Source organism: Pyxicephalus adspersus, chromosome 8 (genome assembly GCF_032062135.1).
Source record: "Pyxicephalus adspersus chromosome 8, UCB_Pads_2.0, whole genome shotgun sequence".
NCBI lineage: Eukaryota > Metazoa > Chordata > Amphibia > Anura > Pyxicephalidae > Pyxicephalus > Pyxicephalus adspersus.
In genome coordinates, this window is record NC_092865.1 from 44,899,543 (window position 1) to 44,927,208 (window position 27,666).

The following is a 27,666-nucleotide window of genomic DNA, read 5'->3' on the forward strand; positions in this document are numbered from 1 at the left end:
TTGGATTGGATTTGCCCATTGACCCCAGCCGTCCGTCGGATTGGGTCTGCCCATTGACCCCAGCCGTCCGTCGGATTGGATCTGCCCATTGACCCCAACCGTCCGTCGGATTGGGTCTGCCAAATGACCCCAGCCGTCCGTCGGATTGGGTCTGCCCATTGACCCCAGCCGTCCGTCGGATTGGGTCTGCCAAATGACCCCAGCCGTCCGTCGGATTGGGTCTGCCCATTGACCCCAGCCGTCCGTCGGATTGGGTCTGCCCATTGACCCCAGCCGTCTGCCCATTGACCTCAGCCGTCTGTCAGATTAGGTCTGCCCATTGACCCCAGCCGTCTGCCCATCGACCCCAGCCGTCTGTCGGACAGTTGGATGTGTAATCTTACAGCCATAGATGAGCAGATCTCGCCAGAGCCTTCTGTCTGTATGGTTGGATCTGGCAACACAGAATGTTCTTTCCTCGGTGAGCAATCATCGGTATGCATTAATTATAAATCCGGCAAAGATTATTCTGAGGGCCCCTAGAGCAGATTCAGATTGTACGTGTCCACAGACCGGGGGATGTTCGGTGTCTGATCTAAATTGTCTGCATTTGATTTGTGTCAATTTCCCTCAGTGGGGTAGAAGCACCCACTGGCCCCTGCAGGCCGGCACATCTCCCTTTTCCCAGACTAAGCTCCTCCCCCTTTCCTGTTATCTCAGCAGATTCTAATCTGTGAATGTTTTTTGCTTTCAGATTGCAATGAGTGCGTCACCACCACTGCAGCCAACAAAGAGGTTCCAGTCACAGTGGAGCCGAGGATAAACCTTGATACCATCAACAATTACATCTTCGTTGTCTTCTTCACCCTGCTGGGGATCAGCCTGCTCATTGTTCTGGGCAATCTCATCGTGTTGGTGTACATGTGGCTCAGAAACGGTAAGTCTGTGGCCGATTACTTGCTGTGGGATCCACTTTGACCCCCTTCACCCCTTATTTACCCCCCCCCCCCAGCAGAACTGGTCCCCGGGGAGGATACAATGTAACACACTACAAAATGATGTCATCATTTCCTGTACAGATCTATAAATGCTCCAATCGGTGACCTCCTCTAGATCAGGTGGGGATAAGCATAGCTCCGCCCCCATGAAGATGTCCTTGCAGAAATGGGTTAGGCTTCCTTGTAGATTCCCTGTGAAGACTGTGGATTGGATGATAAGGATTGTGGCTGATCTGTCTCTTCTATCCGCAGATAATCAGGACAAAGTGATTGAGGCGCTGACACAGACCCTGCTCAGTCAGGCCAACATCCTGCGACAAGTAATGGCCAATCAGCACAACGCCGGAAACACCGGAGGAAAGTAAGCCGTGACAGTGTGTGGGGTCATCTTCCATCAGTCCAGATCCTGACGTTCCTGCTCCGCTCCTTACCGCTTGAATGTAACGCTGGCCACACGCTACAATCTGATTGTATGATCTCTGTGCAATCCCCCCGTCACCTCCGCCATCCTGACCCCACCCACAATCTTCTAGAATCCATTGTCATTCCAGCGAGATGTTCACAACCCAGCATTCCCATGAGAGGACCCGCAAACAGATCTCAGATGATCAGCATGCACCCAGTGTTACTGAAATGTTTTTTTTTTTTACTTTGTGTTATTAATGTAAATTCCATTCTAAGAATTTATAAAAAAAAAATTTTTTTTTTTGGATTTGTTTCTGGAATTGTCATTTCTATGGCATCTATAGAATCATTCTGATCATTTCCTGGTTGTTGTATGAGGGGCAGGGAGGATTATATCCAATATCCGGCACTCGATCAGTAAAGCTGCTGTACATTTGGGGTGGGGGGTTTAGGGAGGAGGATGACACAATCTGATACCTGGGTCACACAAAACATTCCCCAGTGCTGGATACAATTTGGTGAATGTTTCCGGTGAATGACGGCTATATACCATTCCCATGCTCCATATTAGAATCTGCCATCTGTAGACTGACCCCAGACCCGTATGTATCTGGTGTGCCCACAATCCCTCTCAGTGCCATGCTACAGGGTACTGTTCACTGCCCCAGCTACGATATGTGCAGGCGCCGGGTTCTTTAGGAAGCAGCAATACAGTGCGAGTGACCCAACTACTGGTGAGATGCGGGGAGCCAGGGGGTTCACTCTATCCTATACAGGTCCTGGGTCCTGTAAGGGAAAATGAAACTGCAGCTGATCAGTATAAATATAAATGTTTGATTGGTCTGCTTGGAGTTCAGCTTTAGTTTTCCTGTAGTCTCTTGGATGATGCCCCGGGGTGGTTCAGGATATCACAGACCCCTGGGGACCAGACAGACCATGGCAGAGCCTCTATTTGTAGAACCCAACACCCCCTCCTGGCATATTGTACAAATAACACCAGAATACAGAGTACAAGCAGCTTTATTGTGGGTGGGGCTCTTTGTTCTGCAGGGGAGGGGTTACAGGGATAAGGCACGTGATTGGATAAATAAATAAACCCAGACCAGGCAGTTGTGGGTGGAGCAGTGCAGTCAGTAGGTCACAGCTGTGACAACTCCATCATATACTTTTCATCATCCAGAAAATTGGGTCACCACGGAAGTCCCGATAGGGGGTTTCCAGGGTGGAGCCGGTCTTAGCCTGGCATGATGAAGAGGATGGCGGCAGAGGGGGGCAAGATGGGGCAGGGTTAGGATTTAGGGTGGTGGTGGGGCAAGGTGGGAGAGGGGTAGAAGAGAGTACAGCAGATGTAAGGAATGATAGAGAGGAGCTTGATGGCACAGCTGTGGAGCAGAATGGAGGAGGGGGGCAGGGTGGGGGAGGAGGTGGTACCAATGTGGAGCAGGATGGAGAAAGAGGCGGGCATAGTGGGGGAAGGGATATTGGAACATCCCTTGGCAGGGGTTCCGGGGTCCGTGGTGAACATTCTGGAGGTGAGGGACACTGTGAGATAGGTGGCCCTCCCTGGTGGTTGGAGGTAGGATTAGTCTTGGAGGGCTTCATCTTCTGGAACATCCCGGAGGGCAGCAGTGACCCCAGTGTCCCCATGTTCTGCACCGGCTCGGTCAGGCGGTACCCCAGGTGATGGTAGAAGTCTTGCTTGTCATGAGTGGTCAGGAAGAGTTTTTGGAAGCCCCTCCCTCTGGCATACCTCTCAGTGGCCTCCATCAGCCTCCGGCCAAAGCCCCTCCCCCGAAGATCAGTGCTGACCACCACTGACTCCACAAACAGGCTGTCTTGGAGACCGATGACCCTACAGAGTCGGGCGTGACCCAGAACGGGCCCTTCCCGGGCCCCGATGAGCACCAGGCACACAGGAAAGTCATCCGAGGAACGTTCCAAGGAGTGGATCCGAGCGCCAAGACTCCGCCGCCATGTCTGGTTCAGCAGCTCCGCACAAGAGGATGTGAGGTCAGGCCGATGGTGCAGAGGGATGAGGATGACCCCACCTGTAGGGGGCGACCTGTTGGAGATCAGAAAACATGAGCTGATGGTGGTGGGGTTGTGTGGGAGGCTGACCAGAGTGAGGCGGCCATTTTAAATTGTTTTTTTAAATGAATTACTTATTTAACCAATTACTATTATTACACAGCCAATTATTAGAAAAGGCCACCCACAGACCCCAACCAATGAGGAACACACCGCCACTACCTAACATTATAGAGCCTCCAGGCTGACCTGAATGGTTCCTGAATGCTGTGGTGTGCCAAACTGGGGTACCAGGACAGGGTGGGGTCTTGGAGGAGCCTGGCTATCTCAATGTTGGCACAGTGGGTACTATGGTGCTCACGTTCTCACTGTCCAGACCAGAGACAGTTCTGGACATTTAAAAAAAGTAACAATTTCGATTTGCTGCACTAACACAATTGGTTATTTTGTTATATTTATAAAATTATTTATAAAACTTACTGCCCAATCATGTCCCAGCCTCATCCAATCACATTCACTGACATCGCCCAATGTCTCTGATGTATTCACAGCTTTAAAATATACAGCCAATGTCACATTATCTGGCTCTGCTGGCTTCCTATCGATGGTCAGATTGTGAACACAGAGGGGGCTGGGGCCCCTGTGTGCTGCTGCTACCTCTGGGGCCACAGTGTAAGGTGAAAGGAGGACCAGAGGCCCCCCTGATCAGTATAAATTTTATAATATAAAATACACCATAGGGTCACTCCCGCTGTCACCCGATTTGGGCCAGAAACTCACCCAATTCCAGAGTTCTCCCCCATGTGCTCCAGAGGATCCCAGCTGCAGCCAATCACAGGGCGAGCGGTGAGAAACACGGGGCATGCTGGGAATTGTAGGCTGTGCTAGCTGTGTGAAATTTGTCTGCGATACCGCCAGTGACCAGTAGAGGAAGGATAGAGCACAGATAGGAGAGTTTGTGCAATACCGTCAGCGACCAGCAGAGGGTAGAGAGCACAGTTCTGAACTCCATACAATGTATCAGCCAAGAAAGGTGGTGGTGGCTGCCTGGACAATTTTTAATACAATTCTGACATCACAGAAACAGCTTGTTAATATAACCAAAACACATTATTTCTTTATCAAATTTTTTATCTAAGGCAAACATGCCTAAGCCTCCTTTGACCACAAATCCTGGGCTTCTGAAATGTAAAGTGACCCCATTAGGTTACAGGAATATACCCCTTTAATTAGGAGTACACCCTGTCCCTGCATTTTATTATTATTATTATTATTATTAATAATAATAATAATAATTATTATTATTATTATTATTATTATTATTATTAATAAACAGGATTTATTTAGCACCAACATATTATGCAGTGCTGTACATTAAATAGGGCATTAAAAGTTGTATTATAGTCCCCTCTGCAGCCACCATAGGACTCAACAACATTCCACACTTCTGGGAGTGTCCGATCTCTGTGCGTGACCCCCCCCAAGTCAAAGAGATTTCTCTATATGAGAATTCTTTTTCTACATGAGAAAAAGAAAGTATACCCGCTTTCCATTCTAAGGTTTGCCTATTAGAATGTTTCTACTCCTTAAAATGAGGTAAATCCAACAATGCATGACATATCACATTGTGTCATTATTTATTCTACAAAGTTAAAATGCAGAAGAAATGTGTGAGAAATAAAGAAACCCTTGTTACCAGTTCCATGGGAATAAAGAGGGTACCAGCCAGGTGCTACTGATCCAATGCATTGATTTACAGATCATCAGAAAGTGGAGATGTTTGATACAAAGCACCACATTTGGGGAAAACCAAACACAGTATATTGGCATAAACACCTCATACCAACTGTAAAGCATGGTTTTGGAGGGGTGATATGGGATTGTTCTAGTGTCATTGAGTTGATATTAAACTCCTCTGTATAACAAATTATTCTAGAGACAAATGTGAGGCAATCTGCTAAAGCTTGGCCAAAATTAGGTCATGTGAGCAGCAATGATACCAATTACACTATCAAAAATGTGCTGCAACGACCCAGTCCAGACTTCAGTCCCATCAAAATGCTGTGGTGGGACCTTAAGAGAACCTGTCCATCAACAAATGTCTGCAAACCTCAATGAGCTTAAGCAATGTTGTAGTGAAGAGTCAGCCAAAATCCCTCCACAATGTAAACGAACAATGATAAAGGGGCTTCTACAAGCTATGGGATCCTGGGGTGTACTTAGTTTGTCACACACAGCTCCTCCATTTTGGCTTTATTTTTGGTAAATAAATAATGGCACGATGAGATCTGTTGTGCAATGTTCACACCTAGTATAACCCGAAGGACCAGAGCATTTTATGTCCTGATATGTAAAACCTGCACATTTACTTTTTCTCATGCCTGTAAACACAGATAAATGGCTCTATATTTGGGACGTGTCTGATCTTTGTAGTAGTTGGTGGGTGGGTTGAATATTTGTATTACTGGTGGTGGAATTGATCACACATTGGTTGTTTTTTTTAAAAAGCAATTCTTTATTTTATGTTATTTTCTTGAATTTTGGGGTCTCTGGTCTCCCCCTTAACAGTTTTTGTGTTGTAACCTTCCCATAAATAAACATTTTGATGCATCCTTTCCTGTGATTGATAGTCATCACAGATGAATGTTCATGGATTTTCAGAGTTTTTACTTTTTTATTGAAATACAAAACATCAGAAAAGACAAACCCCCCAGGCAGATTCCAGGCCCTGTATATTGTGATCAGTCAGTCCTGCCAATATTTGGGAGGGTTAAAATGTTTCAGGCTGATTGTTGCTTGGAGCCCTGTGGGGTGTATGGTGGTCCTGGAGGGGAATGGGCTCCTATTTGAACCAAGCTGAATTACGCCTACACAGCGATCCCTCATTGGCTGCAGGCAAGTTAGCGAGTTCACCTCTCAGACAGCAGCATGGCATTGGTCAGCCAGTTAGATGGGAGCAGTCTGGCCCCTCCCACCCTGGATAACAGCGGCACTGGAAGTGGACGGCCATGTATGACACATCCATCTTGGAAGCCTCTCCGGACACCAGGAACCCTCTGCCCCCGGGGTTCCTCCTTATAATAAAGCTGTCTGGATGCAGGTGGAGGTGGCAGTTAGAAGTGGAATCTTTGCGCACGCAGCGTCCATTTCCTGTGCACAGCGCCCGGCTACACAGGGCAGCGCCAGTCGTCACATTGACCACGTACCTACCTAGGGTGGTGTCTATGTACGACTTCACTGCTAGACACGCCTCCTGCCACAGAACAGAAAGTGCAGTCAGCATTATGAAAACGGAGAAATAAACCAGCATTAGAAAAATAAAATATATTAACAGACGGACTCCGGAATCAGCAAATATCATCTACAGGAGCAACTGTGTATTGTAACCGGAACCTCAGCGTGTTTTCTGTATTTCCTCCTGGGTGGCTATTTACCTCTGTGCAGCTTCCTCTACCGCAGACCCCTCTCTGCTGCTCCCTCTCCTTGTGCAAGCTGCCTGGTCTTGCCTCTGCCCCTCCTGTAATTCTCTACAAGCAGCCTGTAGTGGGTGGAGCTTTTGAGCCCCTCCCACTGTCCTGCTTCCTGCACAGATTATGCCCAGCACAGTGATGATGTCAATATATAAGGTTTTTTTATAAGGTAAAATCTGTCTAAGAAGCCTCATAACATCCCATAATCCTTACCCCTTGTTCCCCCACAGGACTATGCCTGTAGTCCCCAGTGCTGCGCTCTGTCCGATTGTCTGGATCAGATCCTCCTGCAGAATACAGAACAGTCAGATGAATTTCAGTATTCTGACCACAGCGTACAATCTGATTGTACAATCTCTGCACACACCTTTATACTACACACAGGTCATACGAATGCAGCAGATTGTATGTGTGGGTCCAACCAAGTATTCATGTGACCTCTCATTAATCTTCCCTGGTGAATAAACTGTCCATACAGTAAAATCTGCTACAAAACCTGTTAGATTGTACAAAAAAGGAGCAGCGGAGAATTGATAAATTCACCCTCTGCTCTCTCAATGGACAGCTCATCTAATTGGCTCCTAGGGATGCCCCTCCCACTGATGGCACAAAGTTGCTTTTAAAACATTAAAATATTGAAGGCGCCCAGAGGTCTCGAGTTTTTTCTTTGCGACAACATTTATCACATGACAGGTATGTGTATGATGTCCAGGAGCTAAAGGGTTGGAGCTGGGCCCCTGAATACCCCCTGGGCCCTATGCCCATGCCTCTGTTGCCCTATGGAAGGTCCAGCCTTTGCTATCCATCCTACATAAATCTGAAGGTTTGGTTCAGCTTTGGCTGATATCGGCCACTTACCTGGGTCAGGAAGTCCATGCTGTAGGTGTACACAATCCGGGCGTAGGGTAATACGGGAAGGTTGCCCCCTGCTGACTGCCCAGACACCCTGAATGCCTCCTCTACCCGGTGCCTGATGAAGCGCCCTACTTACTCAGAGTCCTTCAGCATTTGCTCCAGGTAAATGTCCGGATAGAGCGCCTGGCTGGCCCTCCACATCCACTGCAGTAAGTCGTTCCTGGCCACCTCCATAGAGGGGCATTGCCCCGTGTAATTGCCCCCGCTTCGCTTGTAGTCGTAGTTGTAGCAGCTAGGAAAACCATAGAAGCCCCACAGCCCGCCGGGCCTGAATTTTCGGCACAAAGCTAACGTGGATGTTATAAACTTTTCGGTGGCTTCTTCAAACTCCCTCCTGGCCTCCAGCAGAACCTTCTGGGCCGGCCATTCGGGGTGCCGACCCCTCACCAGGTCCTGGGAACGTTTCCTGTAAATGTCCTTTTTATCCCAATTCCGATCCCACAAAGGTCGCCATTCCTCCCAATCTATGACGGCTGCCCCATGGAAGTCTGTGGAAGGGATGGTGGTCACCAGGTGTTTGTAGGCCAGGTCCAGGTGGTCACTGAGGCTGCCATTCTGGGGTAAACCCCCATTAATGGAGTCACCATCCTCCCCGTAATACGGGTACAACCCAAGCTGGCTCCGGTAGAAGATCACCATCTCCCCGCCCGCAAACGATTGGTTCTGATTGACCACAACGTCAAAGGGATCCAAATCAAGGTCCACGCCATACTTGTCCCAGCACTGGCTGGTTGGGGCGTTCCACACCGTGACAAATGGCCGCCCGGGAAGGAGAGATGTCGGAGCGGCACTGATGGAAACAATAATGGTTAAAAGGTGGAGGATGGCCGGAGGGAGAAACCTGGGAGACATCTGGGGACAAAAACATCATCATCAGGGCCACATTACCATTGTGATCAGCAAATAAAGAAAACCTATTACTACCTGCATGAACCAATCCCTGGCATATCAGAAAAGCTGCACATTTTATTATTAACCTGTCTGTGAGCTCTGTCTAGGCTGGGATAATGTCATGAGTCTGCTGCAGGCAGGAGGAAGCATTGCCTCAGTCTCCCCTTCCCCTAGTGATCGGATTGTAACATTATATCTGGTCAGCAGGCGCTGATCTGTGTCAGGGATTTCCATGACTGTGCTCTCTGTGTATGGAATCCCTGAACTCCTTTATTCGCTATGATTTCTTCACTTCTTGTCCCGGAGACACAACAGGAAGTGAGAGGACATCTCTCCGGCCAGTTGTCACAGGAAGGTGCCCCCATAGAATGTTTGCCCTCATTTCCTGCTCTGGTGACAGCTGTAAGATTTTCTCCCTAATCTCCCTAATGGGGACAAAGACAGCAATAACAAATGAACCCTTCACCATTCTACCCCAATCTTTTGGCTGGATACCCCTACCCCAATATAATTCTCCAATACCTCTCAGTATTCAGACTCCTGATTGGTTGCAGGGCTTATTCCAGTGATTGGGAATCATTCGCCTGCTCGCTTGGAGTTGTGTCGTCTCACCGGTTGGCTTCTTTTAGGGTGGGGCGAGCACAGCGGCGTACAGCAAGCACCGGGACAGGTCTCTGGGACTTTGGTTGCCATTGTGTTGTAACCTCTCTCCTCCCTCTTCCTCCTCTCCTCCTCTGTCTGACTTCTCTGGATTTAACTCCTTGTACCCCACTCAGCAAAGTCAGTTCACATATATTGCATTGAAAGTTCAAGACCGTGTCATAGTGACCCCAAAATATTTATTATATGGGTGACACAGCGGAAGGAGAGCCACTAACATTATCTGATATACCGTAATCTCTTCGCAGTGACCAATCAGCAGCTCTCCCCTCCTTCATGTTATTGCTGTTCCATATTTTTATTGAATCATTTCCTGCAGATTGTTACATAAACCCAGATCCAGAAAACAAGAATCGGTTCTCCTCCATCCCAGAGATAATTGGATGCTCCCTGCGGTCAATCAACAGCATATTTGAGTTAGTTATACTTATGTACATAACCCCCATCTTTCTTCAGTGACAACATTGTGACTTCTGCACTGGGTGGGTGGTGGACTGACAACATTATTTGTGATTTCAGTGCAGCAGAGTCACCATGCTGTCAGCTCAGTACAGGAAGTGCTCACCGAATTTCTGGCAGATCAGTGGGATTGTTTGTGACTTTGCAGCATTTATAATAGGCGATAACACAAGGAATGTTCATGTATTGCAGATATTTATTTTTATTTTGATCAGACTGAACCGGACTTCATATTGAACTGAGATTGGATTATGTTCCATCATTCACACTGACAGATCCGTAGTCACCATGTGATTTGCTAATCATGCAGCCCTTCCTGTGTAAGGCCATCGTTATCTGTGCAATTTTTATTACAATGGAAACATTCACCTTTCATCAGCGGTGCATAATATGTTGGCGCTATATAAATCCTGTTTAATAATAATATCAATAATAATAAAAATAATAATGCAGCTGTCTGTCCTCCTGACATTGCCATAGAAGGAGAGTCCGGGACGTGGTGATGTCATAGTGTTAATAATGACATCATCGTATTGTATGACATCACTGTTAGCATGCAGTTATAACCCTGAGGTCTCTGCATTCCCTGCATTGTGCCACACAGTGCATTGTGTTTTACATTGAGGCTCCATTAGTATGCAATGAATGCAATGTGCAGGCAGAAATGATTGCAATGAGATCGCATTTTGTAATAGAATCAATTTTTGTTCATTTCTGCGTCTGTTGTGTCAGATCCCTGGTAGGTCCAATCACACAGCACAAATCACATGACACACGTATGACACATCTTATGAAATGTCACCACAAAGCAACACGTTACACGCAACACTGCCAAATAATATTAACAATATTAATATTAAATTGCGGAAGCTTGAGTCCAACCATACAGAACAACACTGAGGCATTTCTGCAGACTGAGGGAAGGGGGGACAGGGGGGCCATATCAGTGCTGGATGACCAGGAGCCCCAAGGACAATTATTCTGCACTGATAAGACCGATAAACAGACTCCCAGCCCGCAATGGGGATCTGCAACCAGTGACAACAATTTGGAAGTATTGCCCTGTATGTCTGACATGCATTTTTGCATGCATGCACTTGCATAGAAATGACACGAAGGGGTAAAGAGTCTTTGTCATTGGGGTTCCATGCCTCTGGGGGGTACGTGGTCTGCACACAGTCAAATATCAGAAATAAATGGGGGTTGATCTTTGCCCTCAATCTGTGTAGAGACTGTTGGTGGTTGTTACTGTTTCTAGCTGAACACTAGAGGGCAGTAGAGCTAATGCAATGTCAGCTTCCTGCCTATAGGAAAACTCCATGTCCCATGATTCCTTGCATTGTGTTTAATGGATGGGAGGGGTCACACTTGTAGTCTCAGCTCTGTACAGCACAATGAGTGGCTACAGATGAACACATTTTGTATGGAGCATGAGTTGTAGCCGTAGACATTAAGGTTTTGCACCTCTTTGCAAAGTATAGAAGTGATTTACAGGGCCTCATTGGGCACATAACAGGAGGAGGATCATTAGGAAATTTACAGAGTTATATTTTTGACTTTTGTGACTCTTGGTACTACTGAGCTCTGTAAACAGTTTCTTCTTCATTTGTTGCAACGGTGGAAGTGAAATGATGCTCCCCGGTGGCTGTGTATAATGCAAGGTCTTTTAGATTTTCAGGTTAACAGATTTTTTTTTTTTAAATATTTTTAGTTTTAGTGACAGGAAGAATCAAAAAAGAAAATATATCCCAGGCCCTTTACATTCTGTATGTCAGTATATTGTGCAGGGGTTTGCTGGTGAAGAGGTCCTGGCAGTGCCAAATCAGAACTCGGTCTGTGGGTTGGCAGGTGTCACATGTGTGGCAATGCAGCATGCTGGCTGGTCCTGCCCTGTGGACACAGATATCACCTGGATAATGATATTCACAAATAATTCTTCCACCACTTAGGAATACCAAGATTTTACACTGATATCATGGCGGGTTCGCAGCAAATCTCTCCTGCAAGAAAAACTTGTTCATGGGGGTAACAGCCCACTTTAGGATCTGACAAGGATCTGATAATGGGGCCGGGTCATCATGTCACTCATTCCCGATGGGCTTTTCTACTGATAGGGCAGCCAATCGATAACTCTCCCTGCAGTGCTGCAATCATATAATTATATTTATAATTAATTCTGGTATTCGGTCATTATAGTATATGGACCATGTAAAATATTTCAGCATAGTTTACAATATATCACTGTTTTTTCACAATTTATAATAGACCTCATGGTCTCATGATATGTATATATGTAAAAATGTTTATGGGCAGTTGTGAGACAAGTCCCCTGAAGAAGCCTGAGAGGCAAAATGTGTGGGGTCACACACAAAAAAAAAACATTTATTTGCTGCTATTATTATTTTTCTAGGGATTTTTTGTCTAGTTTAATGGTCTATCTCCCCACACTACACAGTGGGAGCGACCAACAGTATCCTTGTTCAAATGACGATGTATGCACAATTTAAAGATACTTATTGTCACACTTTAAATTCTTCCTTTTCTATAAACACAGAATTATAAAGTCAGCAGAGATTTTATTCAACAATTCATCACAACGACATTCTCTGCCAGAGGCAATTCAACAAATCACATTATTCCCCTTAGGCAGCACAATGAAATGCAAACTCCTTGAAACAATAAATCACTTTGTGCAAAATGACTGAAATATGTTTCTAGAAACTTTCCAATGTTTCTTCTGATGACTTTTACAGAATTACTGAGCAGCAAAATACAAAACCAGGAAAATGGCCGATAATCTCTGAGGCTGTGCAGTGACCCAAAACAACCAATCTAGATTGATTTTATTGGTTTATTATCCTTGGATTTGCTTTGCTTTGGTGCAGTTCATCCTCCAATATAGGAAAAGCAACAGCAAAGCCAGAAACCATGGAGCAAAACCACTGCAACCACATCACAGCCTAGAGATTTGTTTGTATTCCTAAAGGGTATCTCCACCTGTAATTGGCCAGTCAGAAACCAAGTCACCATGCAATTTATATGTCGAGTTGGTCATGAGATTTTTGCTTCAATTTTTGGGGAACGAATATCTTGACTTTCACTCATCATTATGAATCAGTTTGATATTTATCTCTGTTTCACAAATCATTGTTGGTGCTTCTTCAGGGAACAATTGCTTCCTTGCCACCCCTTGTAGCAGCGGCACTAAAAATGGTGCCATGTTTGTTTCCTTTTCCTTCTGCTGAGATTTTCATACACCGCAAACCCTTTCCCTAAGGGATTCCGCTGGATGGTGAAGATTTAGGGGTCCAGGTGGAGGTGAATGTCAGAATCAGAGAATTTGTGGGCACAGCGTCCGTTCCCTGAGCACAGAGCGTGACTGCAGAGTATGGCCGCAGTGGTTATGTTCTTCAGGTAGGGGGCGAGCTTCTCCTCTATGTACCCCTTCACTGCCAGACATGACTCCTGGGGGGGGGGGGGAAACAAAATATGGATGAAATTACCCCCAAAATGACAACAACCAATTCCAATCACATTATTCTACCATGAGTGACACATTGGCCTGATTTAAATGTTTTCGTTCCTGGACCAGATACATTCCAGGTTTCCTGAATCACCCAGGTTCTCCCACCATCTATCTTCTCCAGGCTTTATTAAATCACACCCATTGTGTATCTATATTTGGGGTCACCTTGCTGCAGCTGAAGTCATTGTTCCCCCAAAGAACAACTCCAGAGGCCCCCAACGCTGAGCTCTGTCCAATCGTCTTCATCAAATCGTCCTGCAAAACCAAAGATACAGCTGAGTCCGGCAGATAAAGAATAAACACACCAAACATAAATCTGGAACACTGACCACCACCAGTACACACTGAGTTTCTGCTATATAAGGTAGGTACCCAGCACCAGATACAGACTTCATGATAATGACACCTCTGGGTATTTGTTACCTCTCACCTACCCCCCCCCCCCCCCCCCCCCCCCCCCCCCCCCCATCCTCCGCTGCAGCCTCTCACCTGGTACAAAATTACAATGTTGCAGTCTGATCATTGGGGGAGAGGAGCCTGAGGTAATGCTTCATCTCGGCCTGGGCAGAGTCACTGACTGGAGCTCAAGGACAGCTTTTAATAATATAATATTAAAATGTGGAACATTTTTACTGTTTCTCTATATTGCAACATGTCAGGAATAGATTCATAACTGAAACTACATCCTCTGCAAAACAAATGTGTGCAATCTATTGTTGAACTACAAGTCCCAGCATCTACTGATAAATAATGACTGCTTTGGCATGTTGGCTTTTGTTGGTGTTCGAGTGATACTTCTAGAGCCTGTACAACCTCGGCTGTAGTTGGTACTGCTCACCTGATTGGTGAATTCACTGACTTAACTTATAATGAATCTGTCATTTGGGTGTCACCGCCCCCTTTAGGGTTACTTACCTGGGTCAGGAAGTCCATACTGTAGGTGTAGGCGATGCGGGCATACGGCAGCACTGGGACCTCAGCAATGGCTGACACTCGGAGCCCTTCCTGCACTCGGTACCGGACGTAGGGCCCCACGTGTTCCGAGTCCCTCAGGTCCCTTTCCAGGTAGATTTGGGGGTATAAAGCTCGGCTGATGCCCCACAACCAGTCCATGGCATCGTTACTCCTCATCACATCCTCTGGACACCGGCCGGTGTAATTGTGACTACAATTTTTGTAGCCGTAATTGTAGCAATTCGGAAAGCCATAAAACCCCCAGAGTCCTCCTGGGCGGAGCCGAAGAGCCATCTGCAAGGTGGACGCCATGAATTCCCTGGCAGCTGCCTCAAACTGCCTCTTTGCCAACCTCCTGAGCTTGCCATACGGCCAATCCGGGTGCCTCTGATTGACCAGTCGCAATGACATCAGATGGTACCGGGTCATATTCTCCCAATTCCAGTCCCACAGCGGCCTCCACTCCTCCCAGTCCACCACCCCCCACCCCTCGGAAGTCAGGGTCCCCAATGGCGGCCTCCAGGTCTCGCTGAACTTTAGCCAAATGCCCCTCCAGGCTGGAATTTTGTGGCAGACCACCAGTGACCGGCTCCTGGGCCTGGGTGTAATAAGGGTAGAGACCCAACTGGTTCATGTAGAAGATCACCAATTCTGGGCCCAGGAATGATTGGTTCTGGTTGATGATGATATCAAAATCTTCCAAGTCAAGAGAGACGCTGTGGTTGGTCAGACAAGGACGGGTAGGGGCATTCCATAGGATGACAAATGGCCAGTCGGAGGCAACGGGGTCACAGCCAGCAGGAAGGGGCAAAACGGAGAAAAGGAGGAAAAGAGCAGCTGTAGTGATGATGGCTGGAAGTGTGATGGACATGGCGGCACTGTGCGAGTTCTGATGTCTGAGGAAAACAAAAGTCACATAAATATGAGATCCAGGGGGGCTTCATGTGCTGTAATATCATCTGTGCACACTACACCTTTATAAATGCCAATTTTTTTATCATTCTTGAATCTACATTTAATATTTTTATGTAGAATTGGTTTCCATTTGGTCTGAAAAGTACTCAGGTCCAGCAACTTCTGTTTACTGTGTGACTGGCTCTGTCTAATTGAATACCCATGTTGTTCCCAATACACTGATCCTTCAGGCAAATCACAGCACAATACTAAATGGCTGGGTAGATATACAACACACCTCTGCAATATGTTGCCCTATGACTCCACCTTCACCGAGCGCCTCGGCACAGCCTAACACCTGACTGGGGCACTACAAGTCCCAGCTGCTATTCAGGAACACAATGGGATTTGTAGTCCATTTAGCACAAACTGATCAGCCCCTATCACTGGCCTTGTCATTGGTCCAAGAAGGACCCTCAGATGATTCCGCCATGAGATGGAAGTGACACAGAAGGCAGTTAATAAAACATGACAACCGATTTAACTCTTCTCTGCTCTACCTGAAACTGACTTTGGATTTATTTTAAATTCAAAGCTTTGTTCACACTACAGACAGCAATATTCACCCCCTTTTCCCCCTCCAATTTGTACTCACTGTATCTGACATATCTGTATATTGGTCCTGTATCTGTATATTGGTCCTGGTCTGTAATCTGGTTGGATCTCAGTGTTCATAGCAGTTGAGTGACCTGAATATGAATCTTCCTGCTGGGGCAAAGTGTAAATAATCTCCCCGGCCTGGGGCAGAAGATTTACGTCACCCCCCCCCCCCCCCCCATGATGATGGAGGCAAGAAGAGAGATGTTGGTGCAATTGTTAAGATTGTTCTGTTAGACAACCGCCTGCTAACTTTCTGCATATGCTGCAACCTTTTATTGTGCAGGATTAATACACAGCAGTAACAGTAAAGAATCATTTCCAGGATTGGGGGTGACGCATGGAGTAGGTTGGATGAAGAAATGTAAGAGCTGGAGAAATGCTGCCCTGGACTCCCACCAGTGCTGTACATACAGGGAAAGCTTCACATCATACAGGCAATGGTTCATGTCATAAAAAGAAGGATTGGGCTATCTGATCCCTACAACAGAGGTCACGTGACCTTATTCCTGGGCTTTCATTCCAGGGGGTCCTGAGCAGCATCTTCCCCAGAAATGGAACCTCATTCTGTTATTCAGTAACTACTGATCCCAGCAAATCCGTCAATATAAATCTATGGGTAGGTTCAGATTTCAGAACAGTTCCTCTATGATTAGTCTACCAATAGGAAGCAAAGACCTCACGCTTTTAGCTTTGAACATTTTCTACAATTATGTGAAGGTTTTCCTTTCATTGTCTTTTCTTGGGGGAATTCAGTGTAACACCCAGCACTTAGGGCAAGCTGAAATGACCCGGGACCACTTCAGCATGCTTTGTGTGCAGTCTGGGCTGATATGGCAACCTACCCCCACCTGCCCCCAGTCAGGGTCACACAGCTCTCATCCTCTGCTCAGCTCTTCCTTTTTGCAGTGACCCCCCCAATGATCCCCGGGAAAATAATATGAAATTTGTGGTTTACACGGAGGCAGCTCATTGGTCCTTCACATATAACTTCCTCTCTGTATCAGAAATAATATTCGGAGTTTTAATAAAATCCCCATCATGTCTTCCCCCTCTGTCCCACCTCAGTGCTGCTGACCTCCTGCAGCCTCTGTGCAGCCACTTCATGCCTCCAGCGATTGCCCCATGGGTGGGTTTCCTGGGGGTGACAACAGTGGGCCCTGGCTCTGTACAGAAACAACCACTTGTAGTCACCATCAGAATCTTAAATAAAAGGGAGACCACACAGGATAAAAATTAGGGGAAGGGACAGAGAGTTGTCACCTTATAACAGGAAGTGTCTGAACAAGATCCTTCATGGCAGGATCACCAGGGAATATTTTATTGGGAGATTTAAGTGTACATTGACATGAAAGCTTACAGGAGAATGTGCAATATTTATTCTGTAATTTGATGTGCAGCAGGTTAAGAAGAGGGAATAAATTAATTTATGTGTTTGTGTGCAAAAAGCAAACAAAATAGTCATTTGTACAATCAGTGAGAGGACATGAATGGAAAAGTGTGATAATGGAATCATTCCATGTATTGTATGATAATTTCCTCCTCCCTGATGATACATTGTATTATTGTATTCATGAATGAAGCCTGCCAGTGCTCATTGAGGGATTTGTGCCCAACCCAGACACCCAGCATGGGGACCAAAGATCCTGACAATGACAAAACTGAACCCTCCAATCAGGAGATGCACAAGTGGTGACCCTGAGCTCAGCAGATAATCTCATGGACACCCAAAGTGTTTCAATAAATATTTTCTGTACAAATGGGAAATTCCACACTTTCACTTCCCCAAAGTAGAACATTGTGACAACATCAGATGGCAGTGACAACAGATTTTGTTCCTCTTTTAACATCAACCGGGGAAGAATTTACGAAAATCAGCAGCAAAGAAAAAAAGTTTTAATTGGCTGAACTGAAAGATAAAAAAAGCAGAAATTTCACGGGTTTATTAAAGGGAAACTCCAGAGAAGCCGAAAATCGCTGAGAACAAAATCGCTGGGGGAATCTTTAATATTTGTGTTGTCACCTCTGCACAATCATTCATTAGAACTGAGCATAATTTGTAATCTGCCCCCCCCCCCCACTGTGATTGGGGAATCATTGGGGGGGTGAATGTTATTAAACATGCATTACTGCTCACATTGCAATGCTCAGCCATGCACAGCACCTCACACACAAATGTTCTGCATGGCTGCATCTTTACAGAACATGCGATGTGACACATGACCGCTCACTGCTCTGCATTATTGTGCATTGGTGCCTTTAGGGTGCTATTAATAATGAATGGCAACCAGCACACCAATGCATAGGCTGTGTATTGCCACACTTTGCATTAATGCATGCTTTTCCCAGGGGCAGGTTAAAATAAAATGTGGCCCCAGGCAAATATGAAAATATGAAGTGGGGGCCCCAAAAACACAGCATTCCATCTCCCTGACTCCATCCCAATCTATCGGTATCTTCACAATGCTGCTGTACAAGGGTGACAACGCTGCCCCCTTATAAATGGATAAGCGCTCCCACCCTAAGAGAGGTGTGTTATTAGCAGGATCACACAGGTGAAAATAAAGGAAAAGTAAGACAATAAAAAAGGAAAGCTAATGCAGCCATTGTATGTAAGGAATGATCAGCTGCAATATCTGACATTTGCAGGGATTTATTATTTGTTTACATTAATTTACATGAATTTATTAATAATAACCCCTCCCCAGCCCCCTATTATCTTATATTACAGTAATACAATTGCAGTGTTCATTGACCTCCCCGTCATTCACTTTAATTAAAAATATGATTTCTGTATTAAATCAAACCGATATGCAGATGCCTCCAGGAGAGATAATAAATTATTGCATGCAATGCATTCTAGAATAGAGAAATCCGCATTCACTGCATAGTTTGTTCTTGGAACAGACGAGTCAGCAATTTATTTGCAATGTTTTTTTCTTCTAAACACTTGGGTCAGCACTGCGTGTAGCTTGTCATGTGACCTCCAATGTGGGGGTTTTGCAATGAAAGCAGAACTCTGGGAATATATTACATAATTACCCCCAATGAAATGTTAAGGTGAGTTTTATGGGATGATATGGTGTAGAGGGGCACTTACCTTAATATAGGGTCTCATGGTGACTGCTGGTCTATTCAGTGCCATATTGTAGGCGGGCACTCCTGGCTCATCACCATGAAGAATGCAAAACAAATAGAGGCTGATGGTCCTGCACTCCCATGCCTCAGGTAAGTGGGACAGCTTCAGGTGACCGACCTTCAGGGCCAAAACCAGTGAAGATGAAGACCGCAGGATCTTGGAGTTAGGTAAGTACATTGGCCATCTGCGTCAGATCCCTCTAGAAAAATGAGAAACCTATAAATAAATCTCAACAGTCCCTTATCATTATTATTTACTATAGCGCCATCATCGTCTGTGGCGCTGTATAGAGACAATAGTGATTACTATACATATATAATGAATGCTCGGTACAATATACACATCCAGCTATACAGATACAACAACACACAAATACCACACACATATAAATATATATATATGCTGCTGTCTCACAAATCTTCCAGCCAGTCAAAACAATTCTAAACTTGTCTTCATACTGACAGCCGGAGGCTGAAATCAGGCTGTAGGACCGGTTGATCTGCAAGCTGGTTGTTACAGCTGCCTAAAAATGTTCAAATTTGTGTTTTGTTTGTTGGGTTTTTGTCAGGTACATAAATCAGAAATAACACAGACAACATGAAAGTATAAAACATACAGATATCAAATATCACAAAGCCATAGACACAAATCACATGACCCCAGGAGTCTGGGGGTCTATTTATAAAGCAGTGAATCTGACATTAACCATACATTGGTGATCAGCCATTGTATCACTGAGCCTTTGTTAGTGGTTTGTCTCATGGTGAAAACATAAAAAGCATAAAAAACATAAAAAACATAAAATTTCTTGTCTCTATTTAACAAGACTTCCCAGGGATTTACTATAGGACAGACAAACCATTTGTATTTTTATAATTAGCGTTAATATAAAAGAGCTTTTTGCTCCCTCAGAAAATTCCACTAAATAGGGAAAATTAATCCCTGGGCTGGAGAACCCCAAATACAGGAAGATAAACCATGCAGGGTTTTCTAATAAAATCAGCACATTAATCGTTTCTTCCAGCACCCGGTGCATTCTGTTATTTGTCCACTAGGTGGAGCCATACAACCATCTTGTCAATATTTGCCTGTAGTAGATTATTATTATTATTATTATTATTAGTAGGTGAAAGTGACAGGACCTGGAAATGTTCTGAATATGGGGGGTAAATGAGAGGGCTGAGTCAAAGATGACACCAAGACAGCGTGCCTGAGGAGAGGGCTGAATAACAGTGTTGTTAACAGTTAGATATATGTCAGGGGGCGATTTGGAATTTGAGGGGGGATGATGATGAGTTCTGTTCTGTAGATCAGCAAAGTGTCTGATTTATTGGGGACACAATGAGACATAACAAATTATATTTATGAGCGATCTCCAAACCTGACACTGTCTCATAAAACAACTTTCCTGTTCCACCACATTTTTGAAGCTGAACTCCAGGTAGGTGTAATATAAATCTCAACTCATGGAGTTACATTTTTAATAGAAAAATTACTACATAAATGTGCAAGCTCTTTAAATGTAATGCATGTTTGTACATGGAATAGACCTGGTTTTAGCACGCTGTATTGCCATATGCAGCAATTCTCAAATAAAGGAGGGGCAGCACTAGGGACCAATCAGGCTCTGCAGCGTGCACATGTGCTTACAAGGGGTGAGCTAGTTATCATTTCCCCAAATAATCTGCATTGGAGTCAATGGGGAAAAACTCAACAGCCTCTAAGAAAGGGAAAAAAAACAACTATGCTTACTAAATAGCTTGATTGGCATAACAGAGATTTTCCACTTCAGCAAATTTGTGGTCAGTAATTTTGGAGGCCAAATTCAGTTTTGTTGACATCACTCTGCTCATCCCTGCTGTAGTCCTGCATGTGTTGGAGTGGTCAGTGACAAATTAGGGAAATGCTGATAAATGGGATTTGAGGTTTACATTTTGGCAAGAAATATAAAAAGAGATCTAACAATTTGCAGTGGTTTCAGTTCAGTTTGCAGGATGATAAAAGCAGCTGAATTGTAATTATTGTGTTAGTGTACTTTGAATACAGTCCTCCCACAATGAATACAATTACTAAATAAAACCCTTCCCAGTGTTTGTTACTCACATAGAAGATTTTATCCTCCAGGTTTATTTGCAGAATTGTTTCCTTCTCACAATGAATGGTATTGTTCTTGACAAGTGTCACCTCCATCATTGTTACCGATCACCCGAAGGAGTCCTGATGCTACTGAATGCTGGCAATAGTAAATGATGACACCCAGGAATAATAACAGAGAATCTCAGTAAAAGATGCAGAGATTTCGCCCCGGAATTCTATAGGTCAGAAATTCATTTCACTTCCACAAATGGCCCCCATTGTTTTCAGGTGATACAGAACACAACATACAATTATTCTTTACATACAAATTAAATATAATAATAATAATAACTGCTGAGGCCCAGAAATGCTTCAAATTCAGGTTTCCTATTCAAAGATCTACATATTTATTGGAATGTGAGCTTTTTTTCTTTGCGTCATATTGTCCTTTCCCCGATTGTATGCTGCTGCAGATTAGTTGGTAGTTTAGAATTTATTAAATAACAGCAAAAGAAAAGACCTGGTTGTTGGGAGACAAAGCAAAATCATGGCTCCTTCTATTTTATGTTGTTGGCCTTCAAGATTTATTATTTAATATAATTAATTATTATGTATTGCATACAAATCATTATTTCTGCACATTGTACTGATGACGTCCAACAATCCTAGAGCTGCGGTATGGGGGGCTCTATAATATCTGTGCTAAAAACAGATGTTGTATTTAATATGAGGAATTAACCTTCTTGGTTTTTGTGTTCGCACTCTTCTAATAATTTTAAACCTTTATAAAAACAAGCTGAGAAATATTTTGACAACCATCTATGATTATGGAAAAAAAGGAAGGAAATATAATATTCACAGCAAATTCATATAAAGGTCATATAAATCATTCAGAGAAATTTACAATCTCTAATCACAATCAGACTGTTATCAGCCTTTGCTGTGTGAAAGACTCTTACTTTAGAAATAATTGGCATTACCCAGCCTAGAAACTTCTAAGAACCAGAAGAAGCTGGGACTGTTTGACAATGAATGATTTGGAGACAATAACATTCCGCATTGGTTATATCATTTTATTTTTCCATGTCTCTCCCTGATTTCCCTTCATTGGCTATAAAATACAAACTTCATGTGGCTTTCATCAACCTGAAAGCTTCATTGTGACAACATAGACATATCATACATAAAGTAAATATAGATAACATATATTGGACATACAGCCTATAAAAAGTACAGTAATGGTGTAAATGCAACAAAAGACGACATCCTCAGATGAAAGACTAATTCAAGGATTCCAGGACTACTAGCCATAAGGTTCCCTGGGAACTGCAATAGTCACTTATCAGGTAGCTATGGAAGAGGTTCAACTTTTAATCTGTGTTTGGTTCACCATTTTATATGGAAATTCAAGCAGAAAACTTTATGGAGCCATAATGTCCAACCTGATCTTTTAGCTGAGGACAGTGGGGTTACAGTGACCAAGAGTGGGGCTTTGGTATGTGCCAAACCCCCCCCCCTTCATTTACTATTTAGTTTTCCTCCCCCCTTGCTCCTTGCCTCCCACAACATTGAAGGGACAGGGCCAGTCTCCCCCATCAGCTGTATTAAAATAGATTGAGGGGAAATAAAGGAACCAATGTTTAAAGAAGGTGCCAGTGACACACAAGTAGCAATGTAACTAAAAACATTTTCCCCCCCCCCCCCAATTCAAGGTTCCTTTAAATTATTTCTACAAGCATTTTTTTCCCCTCTGTTTTAGACGTAGTATGAAACAGAAGTCCTCATATTCCTTTAATGCTAATTTTAGAAATCCATTTTGATGAGAATCATTTAGCCCTATCAGATGTGCCAGGGTGGTTTGAAGAAATGAGTGGGGGGTCAAACAGGGCAATTGTCAGCACTACCTTAGCACGAGGGGCAGGGAGTTGTTCATTCACAGTGGAAGTTACTCCAAAGATTCCCAATTGAGGATCCCAAAATGTCCCACGAGGCTGTCACCCATCCAGCAGCACAATCAGTAGCACTAAGAATACCCAGGACTGTAGATGGTCCCTGGAGGACCCCGTGGACTCAGCAGTGTCGTCCATGCGATTCTGAAAGCCACAGGTGTTCCAGGGAGAGTCCAGGTAGCACTGACACTGAAATTGTGAGCGTAGAAGATTGATGTCCTCTGGAGACAGCTGGCCCTCCGCCCACATTGGGACAGATGCATTGGACCCTGAAGGTGCCCTGACAATGCAGAAGTTGGCAGGATTGAGGTGCAGAAATGCATTAGTTGTGTTTTCTTTGCGCAGGCAGCGTCCGTTCCCACCACAGAGCACCTGGCTGCACAGAGTGGCCGCGGTGGTGACGTTCACAATGTACCGACCCAAATCCTCATCCAGGAACGATTTCAAGTTGTGGCAAATTTTCTGCAGGGAGAAGAACCAATTATGAAAGGTTGGTAGGGGACCCATAATGGATCTGTACATCTGGTAAACATGGCACCCACCCATGACTCACCAGAAGAAATTATCCCAAATATCCCATTTGGTTTATTTCCAACAGAATTACATGGATACAGATATACAAATCTGAACTATTTTTGGTGGCTCAGATTCCCAAAAGGCTTCTGGTAGAAAGAGGAAAAAGACTGCTCCATAGGAATCCCTAGCCTGGCTGCCAGTCCCACCAGGACCCACCGCCTAATTTCTCTATGGGCCTCAATGGCTACAGTCAAGGGTACCAAAGCTGACAAGTTGCTAGGTCTTTTCCACTGGACAACAAACCAAACATGAAATATGACCCAAGTCCAAACAGTAGTATAGGTGGTCATATCATTGTAGAGACATAAATTTGGTGGTGCCTTCTGCCTGGTAAAAAATACAGCCAGCAATGTAAGAGTTAATATCTTTCTGCAATGATTTACTCTTTTGACCTTCTTTTCATTTGCTCTCCTTACTACTCAAGTACCAGGCACACTAAAAGGAAGATACCAACATCTGCTCGGGTATGGAAAGGAAGCATGGACCATACTATTATAGTACAGAGGGTTAATCAGCAATGTGAGCCCACCAAAGCCAAGAAATTTCATCCATGATGGATGAGAGGGTCCAATATATGAAGGGGCAATTGATCATCTGCTTCCATCAGATCTCCAGGAACCTTTTCCTGCTCCTATCCAATCATTGAATCCAATCCAACATATAGGCCACATCTGGATTGACTTTCTATTTTTTTAGGCTTCAGGAAAATAATGGTTTAAAACCAGACTAGATATACCAAGGTGAATGAACAGGAAAGTCAGACTATCTGGGGCATGTAGCTCTTGTGCTTGAATTTCTGTTCTCGCTATTTTGTACCCTTTTGTGCACAATTTACCCCCATCAATAGCCCAGGTCTTGTGGGAGCTCATCCATTGCCTGAAAGGTTTATGGGATGACAACAGTTTCCCTCTGTGAATTCCTGCACTTAAATCAAAATAAAGCCCAGCTACCCCGGTCCTGCAACTTTGAGGTCCAGCCCAATAGCAGCTGCTGCAATAAGAAATTTCCTTCAAAGGATCACCCTATTCATTAATATTCCAAGTGAGGGTCTCTGAGCCGCTGGGTACCCCATGCACCAAAGTAAAATGCATTCATGGCTCACATTAAATATCAATTTTGAGCAGCTAAAAGCAATTGGTATGTTCATATCCAGTGACCATATCTCACACAGAGCGCAAGCTTTCTCAAGGCGTTTGGATAACCCGAGGTCAGTAACACACCTGTATTCTTTTCCCAGGGAGCCACACGTTTAACCCTTTAATTGCCAAGCAGAAAGGATTTAGAGAATTATAGAGGCCCCACAAACCAATTAGTGTCACCATTTTCAGATCACTCCCATGTCAGTCATTCATGAGCCAGGTGCGGGAGTGTCATGGGTGCAGTTTGTAACCAACAGCTTATAGATGACACAGGTGGAAGGTTGTTGTAGGAGGAATCAATATTGTTTTAATGTATGGCTGCTATTAATCTGTTGGTGTCCTGGCTTAGAATTAAAGGGTGCAAAGCCACCAATCACTCTACGTACAACGAATAATCCATTGTGATAAAGAATCAAATTTATTTATTGTAGAGCTGTGAGAATGATGGGATTCTTATATTGTGCTTTGTTTAAATCCCAATGGCTGGCAATTATAGGGTTAAATGATGAATGATAATATAGGGTTAAATGATAAATGATGAATCTAAACTGGAATTGTTTCCAACAGCAGCTTATCCAAAGGCTTTGAGGAAGTGTGAGCTCTGCGTGTGAAACAATCATTGGCAGGATACATTTTAATTGTTTTTAGCTTCTGTTTAACCTGATAACATATAAAGGAATCAATGATGGTATCTCTAATGACAGGTCCACTTTAAGTGTTCTCATTGATTTGAACAAAAGACGGCTCTCTTGATCAGAACACACAACACGGACCCTGGAACACTCACCTTGTTTTTGGCATAGTCTGCTTCACCCCAGAATATCACCCCAGCTGCTCCCTGTGCTGCGCTCTCTCCAATGGTGGAAATCAGATCCATCTGGGGGTGGAAAATAAAAAGATTATTGATAAAAATGCAGAAATTTTATTATAGAAGCAGCCCAGACCCCAAATATTGCCATATAACAGGAATATTTTGGATCTGCAGCAATCTATAAGGGTGAGGTAATGGACTGGACTGAATGTAAGCATCAAATTCTGGGGTCACCTCCCAATCATATTGTTTTTATTGTATAGAAGATTAAATCCACAATCAATAATAAGACTCATTCAATAAAGTCTGATATGTAGTCTGAAATGGTAATGTCACTTCAAAAGTAATTTTCAATCTTTGTAAACTGTCAGCCATGAAGGTCCTTGTTCAGGCACTTCCTGTTAAGGGGTGACAACTTTTTTTGTTACTTTTAGGAAGCCCTTTACTGTTTGCATACATATGCGGTTGGCGTAAGCTGTTGGGTTGCCCATAGTTTTGTTCCCCTGTACCCCAATTCCACCCCACTCCATGTAATAGGCAGAGCTGGTTGATATCAGTGCAGAAGAATTCTATTGGCCATTCTGCCGCTGTACATTGCTCGTTGTCTCACCTGGGAGAGAAGGTCCAGGTTTTCCTTGTAGGTTGGTCTTGTGTAGACGAAGACGGGCAGAGAGTACCCGCTGTGTTGTTCAGCAACTCTCATAGCTTCTTTCACCCGGTAGTGAACAAATTTGTGCCCATTTATGGAAGATTTGAGGGAGGGGTCCAGGTAGATGGAGGGGTAAAGGGCTGAACTCTCCTCCCACAGCCACCCCGTCTGGTCATTGCGTGATATCTCCACGTCAGGGCATTTGCCGGTATAACTGTCCTGATTGGTCTGGTAATCGTGGTTGTAGCAATCCGGGAATAGGTAATACCCCCAGAGCTGGTGGGGTCGAAGGTTCCTGGCATATCGCAGCGTTTCTATCATGAATATGCGGGCTGCGTTTTCAAACTCATACTGAGCCTCTTTATTCACTTGTTCAACTGTCCAATCTGGATGACGAGAAGCCACCAACTGCCGGGAAGCTTGCCTGTAAATGTCTTTCATCTGCCAATTCCGGAGCCAAATTGGCCGCCATTCCTCCCAGTCAATTACCCCCAGTCCGTTCTTATTCACTGATGGCATGTATTTCTTGATTCCGACCCGCATCTGATCTAGGTGAGCAATCAGACTGACATTTTGGGGAACACCTCCATTGGTGGATACATTGCGCTCGTTGTAGTACGGGTAGAGGCCCAGACGCTCCTTGTAGAAGATGGTCAGATTCTGGTCCACCAAACCCTCAGTGGGAGAGGAGCTCAGGTCAAAAAGTCGTAGGTCCAGAGACACATGGAAACGAAAGTGGCAGCTCTGAGTAGGCGCGTTCCACGCCACCATGAAAGGGCGACCACCAAATCCAGGACGGATGGTGGGCTTGAATATTACAATGCTGGATGTCTGGACCACAATGGTAAGGAGACCCCACAGCACACGGGAGGAGGTCACCATTGTGAAAGATTGGAGAATGGTAAAGACTGGAATATACCCAACAATCTGTGAGCTAGTCAGTAATAAATTCTGAGAGAGGGATCATCACATTTATGGAGGATGCAACAGGAAATGAGGGGAATGGATTACCTCCTAGACTATTGTCCCCAGAATAGGTGTCTCCATTGAAAGATAGATAGCATTCACATGGAAATACTCTGTAAATACCCTTCCATCTCATTAGACAAATCTCGCTGACACTCACTGGCCGGGTGGTGACTTCTAGTGATTTTCTTGGCTCTGAGTTTCACCTTGCATGGGGCTGGGCCATTACATATAGGGACAATAGGCTAAGCCTGTGATGCTGCTCTGCATATCAGCCCCATGATGTCACACCCCAGGCGATTCTGCAGCTTTATTTATCATACAATTCATTTCTTAATCACAGGTGACTCCACCCAAGTGAGGAGAAAACATGGGAGGTGAAAAATTGTACAATGTGTCAGCTCACTGCAGACTTAATGGGGACATCCAGAAGTCACAGAAATGTCAAAGAGATGCCAGGAATAAAACCGACCGTGGGATGGAAGAATCATCCCCATGCAGGTACAGAGCCTCAGGTGAGGCTGT

General features: G+C 44.5%; 4 protein-coding genes across 4 annotated transcripts; all 4 read right to left on the reverse strand.

Annotated features, from left to right (window-relative positions):
* Positions 1-2,386: 2,386 nt before the first annotated feature.
* On the reverse strand, positions 2,387-4,251 carry NAA80 (N-alpha-acetyltransferase 80, NatH catalytic subunit). The gene is made up of 2 exons (XM_072420341.1): positions 4,191-4,251; positions 2,387-3,444 (listed from the first exon to the last, which is right to left on the reverse strand). Exons 1-2 carry the CDS (start codon positions 4,211-4,213, stop codon positions 2,541-2,543), a joined length of 927 nt encoding a protein of 308 aa, XP_072276442.1. The 5' UTR covers positions 4,214-4,251; the 3' UTR covers positions 2,387-2,540.
* A 1,650-nt stretch (positions 4,252-5,901) lies between these two features.
* LOC140336903 (hyaluronidase-1-like) lies at positions 5,902-8,809 on the reverse strand. Its single transcript, XM_072420342.1, is given in 2 exon segments — positions 5,902-6,663; positions 7,739-8,809. Coding segments are annotated over 2 exon segments (1,224 nt in total). The 5' UTR covers positions 8,648-8,809; the 3' UTR covers positions 5,902-6,348.
* A 3,552-nt stretch (positions 8,810-12,361) lies between these two features.
* LOC140336904 (hyaluronidase-1-like) lies at positions 12,362-15,680 on the reverse strand. The gene is given in 4 exon segments (XM_072420343.1): positions 12,362-13,270; positions 13,497-13,586; positions 14,247-14,768; positions 14,770-15,680. Coding segments are annotated over 4 exon segments (1,164 nt in total). The 5' UTR covers positions 15,157-15,680; the 3' UTR covers positions 12,362-13,105.
* Positions 15,681-22,959: 7,279 nt separating this feature from the next.
* Positions 22,960-27,057, reverse strand: LOC140337294 (hyaluronidase-2-like). Its single transcript, XM_072420968.1, has 3 exons — positions 26,137-27,057; positions 25,503-25,592; positions 22,960-23,462 (listed from the first exon to the last, which is right to left on the reverse strand). The coding sequence occupies exons 1-3, from the start codon at positions 27,055-27,057 to the stop codon at positions 23,046-23,048; spliced, it is 1,428 nt and encodes a 475-aa protein (XP_072277069.1). The 3' UTR covers positions 22,960-23,045.
* Positions 27,058-27,666: the final 609 nt, after the last annotated feature.

Bases quoted from the DNA above. Each gene is read 5' to 3' on its own strand.
- NAA80 (XM_072420341.1), bottom strand. From the start codon at position 4,213: ATGGGGGAGAACTCTGGAATTGG. The intron at 3,445-4,190 runs GTGAGTTTCTGG...GATCTCCAACAG, and splicing joins GGGGAGAACTCTGGAATTGG to GTCGCCCCCTACAGGTGGGG.
- LOC140337294 (XM_072420968.1), bottom strand. From the start codon at position 27,057: ATGGTGACCTCCTCCCGTGTGCTGTGGGGTCTCCTTACCATTGTGGTC. The intron at 25,593-26,136 runs GTGAGACAACGA...TTCCACCCCCAG, and splicing joins ACCTGGACCTTCTCTCCCAG to ATGGATCTGATTTCCACCAT. The intron at 23,463-25,502 runs GTGAGTGTTCCA...TTCTCCCTGCAG, and splicing joins CAGACTATGCCAAAAACAAG to AAAATTTGCCACAACTTGAA.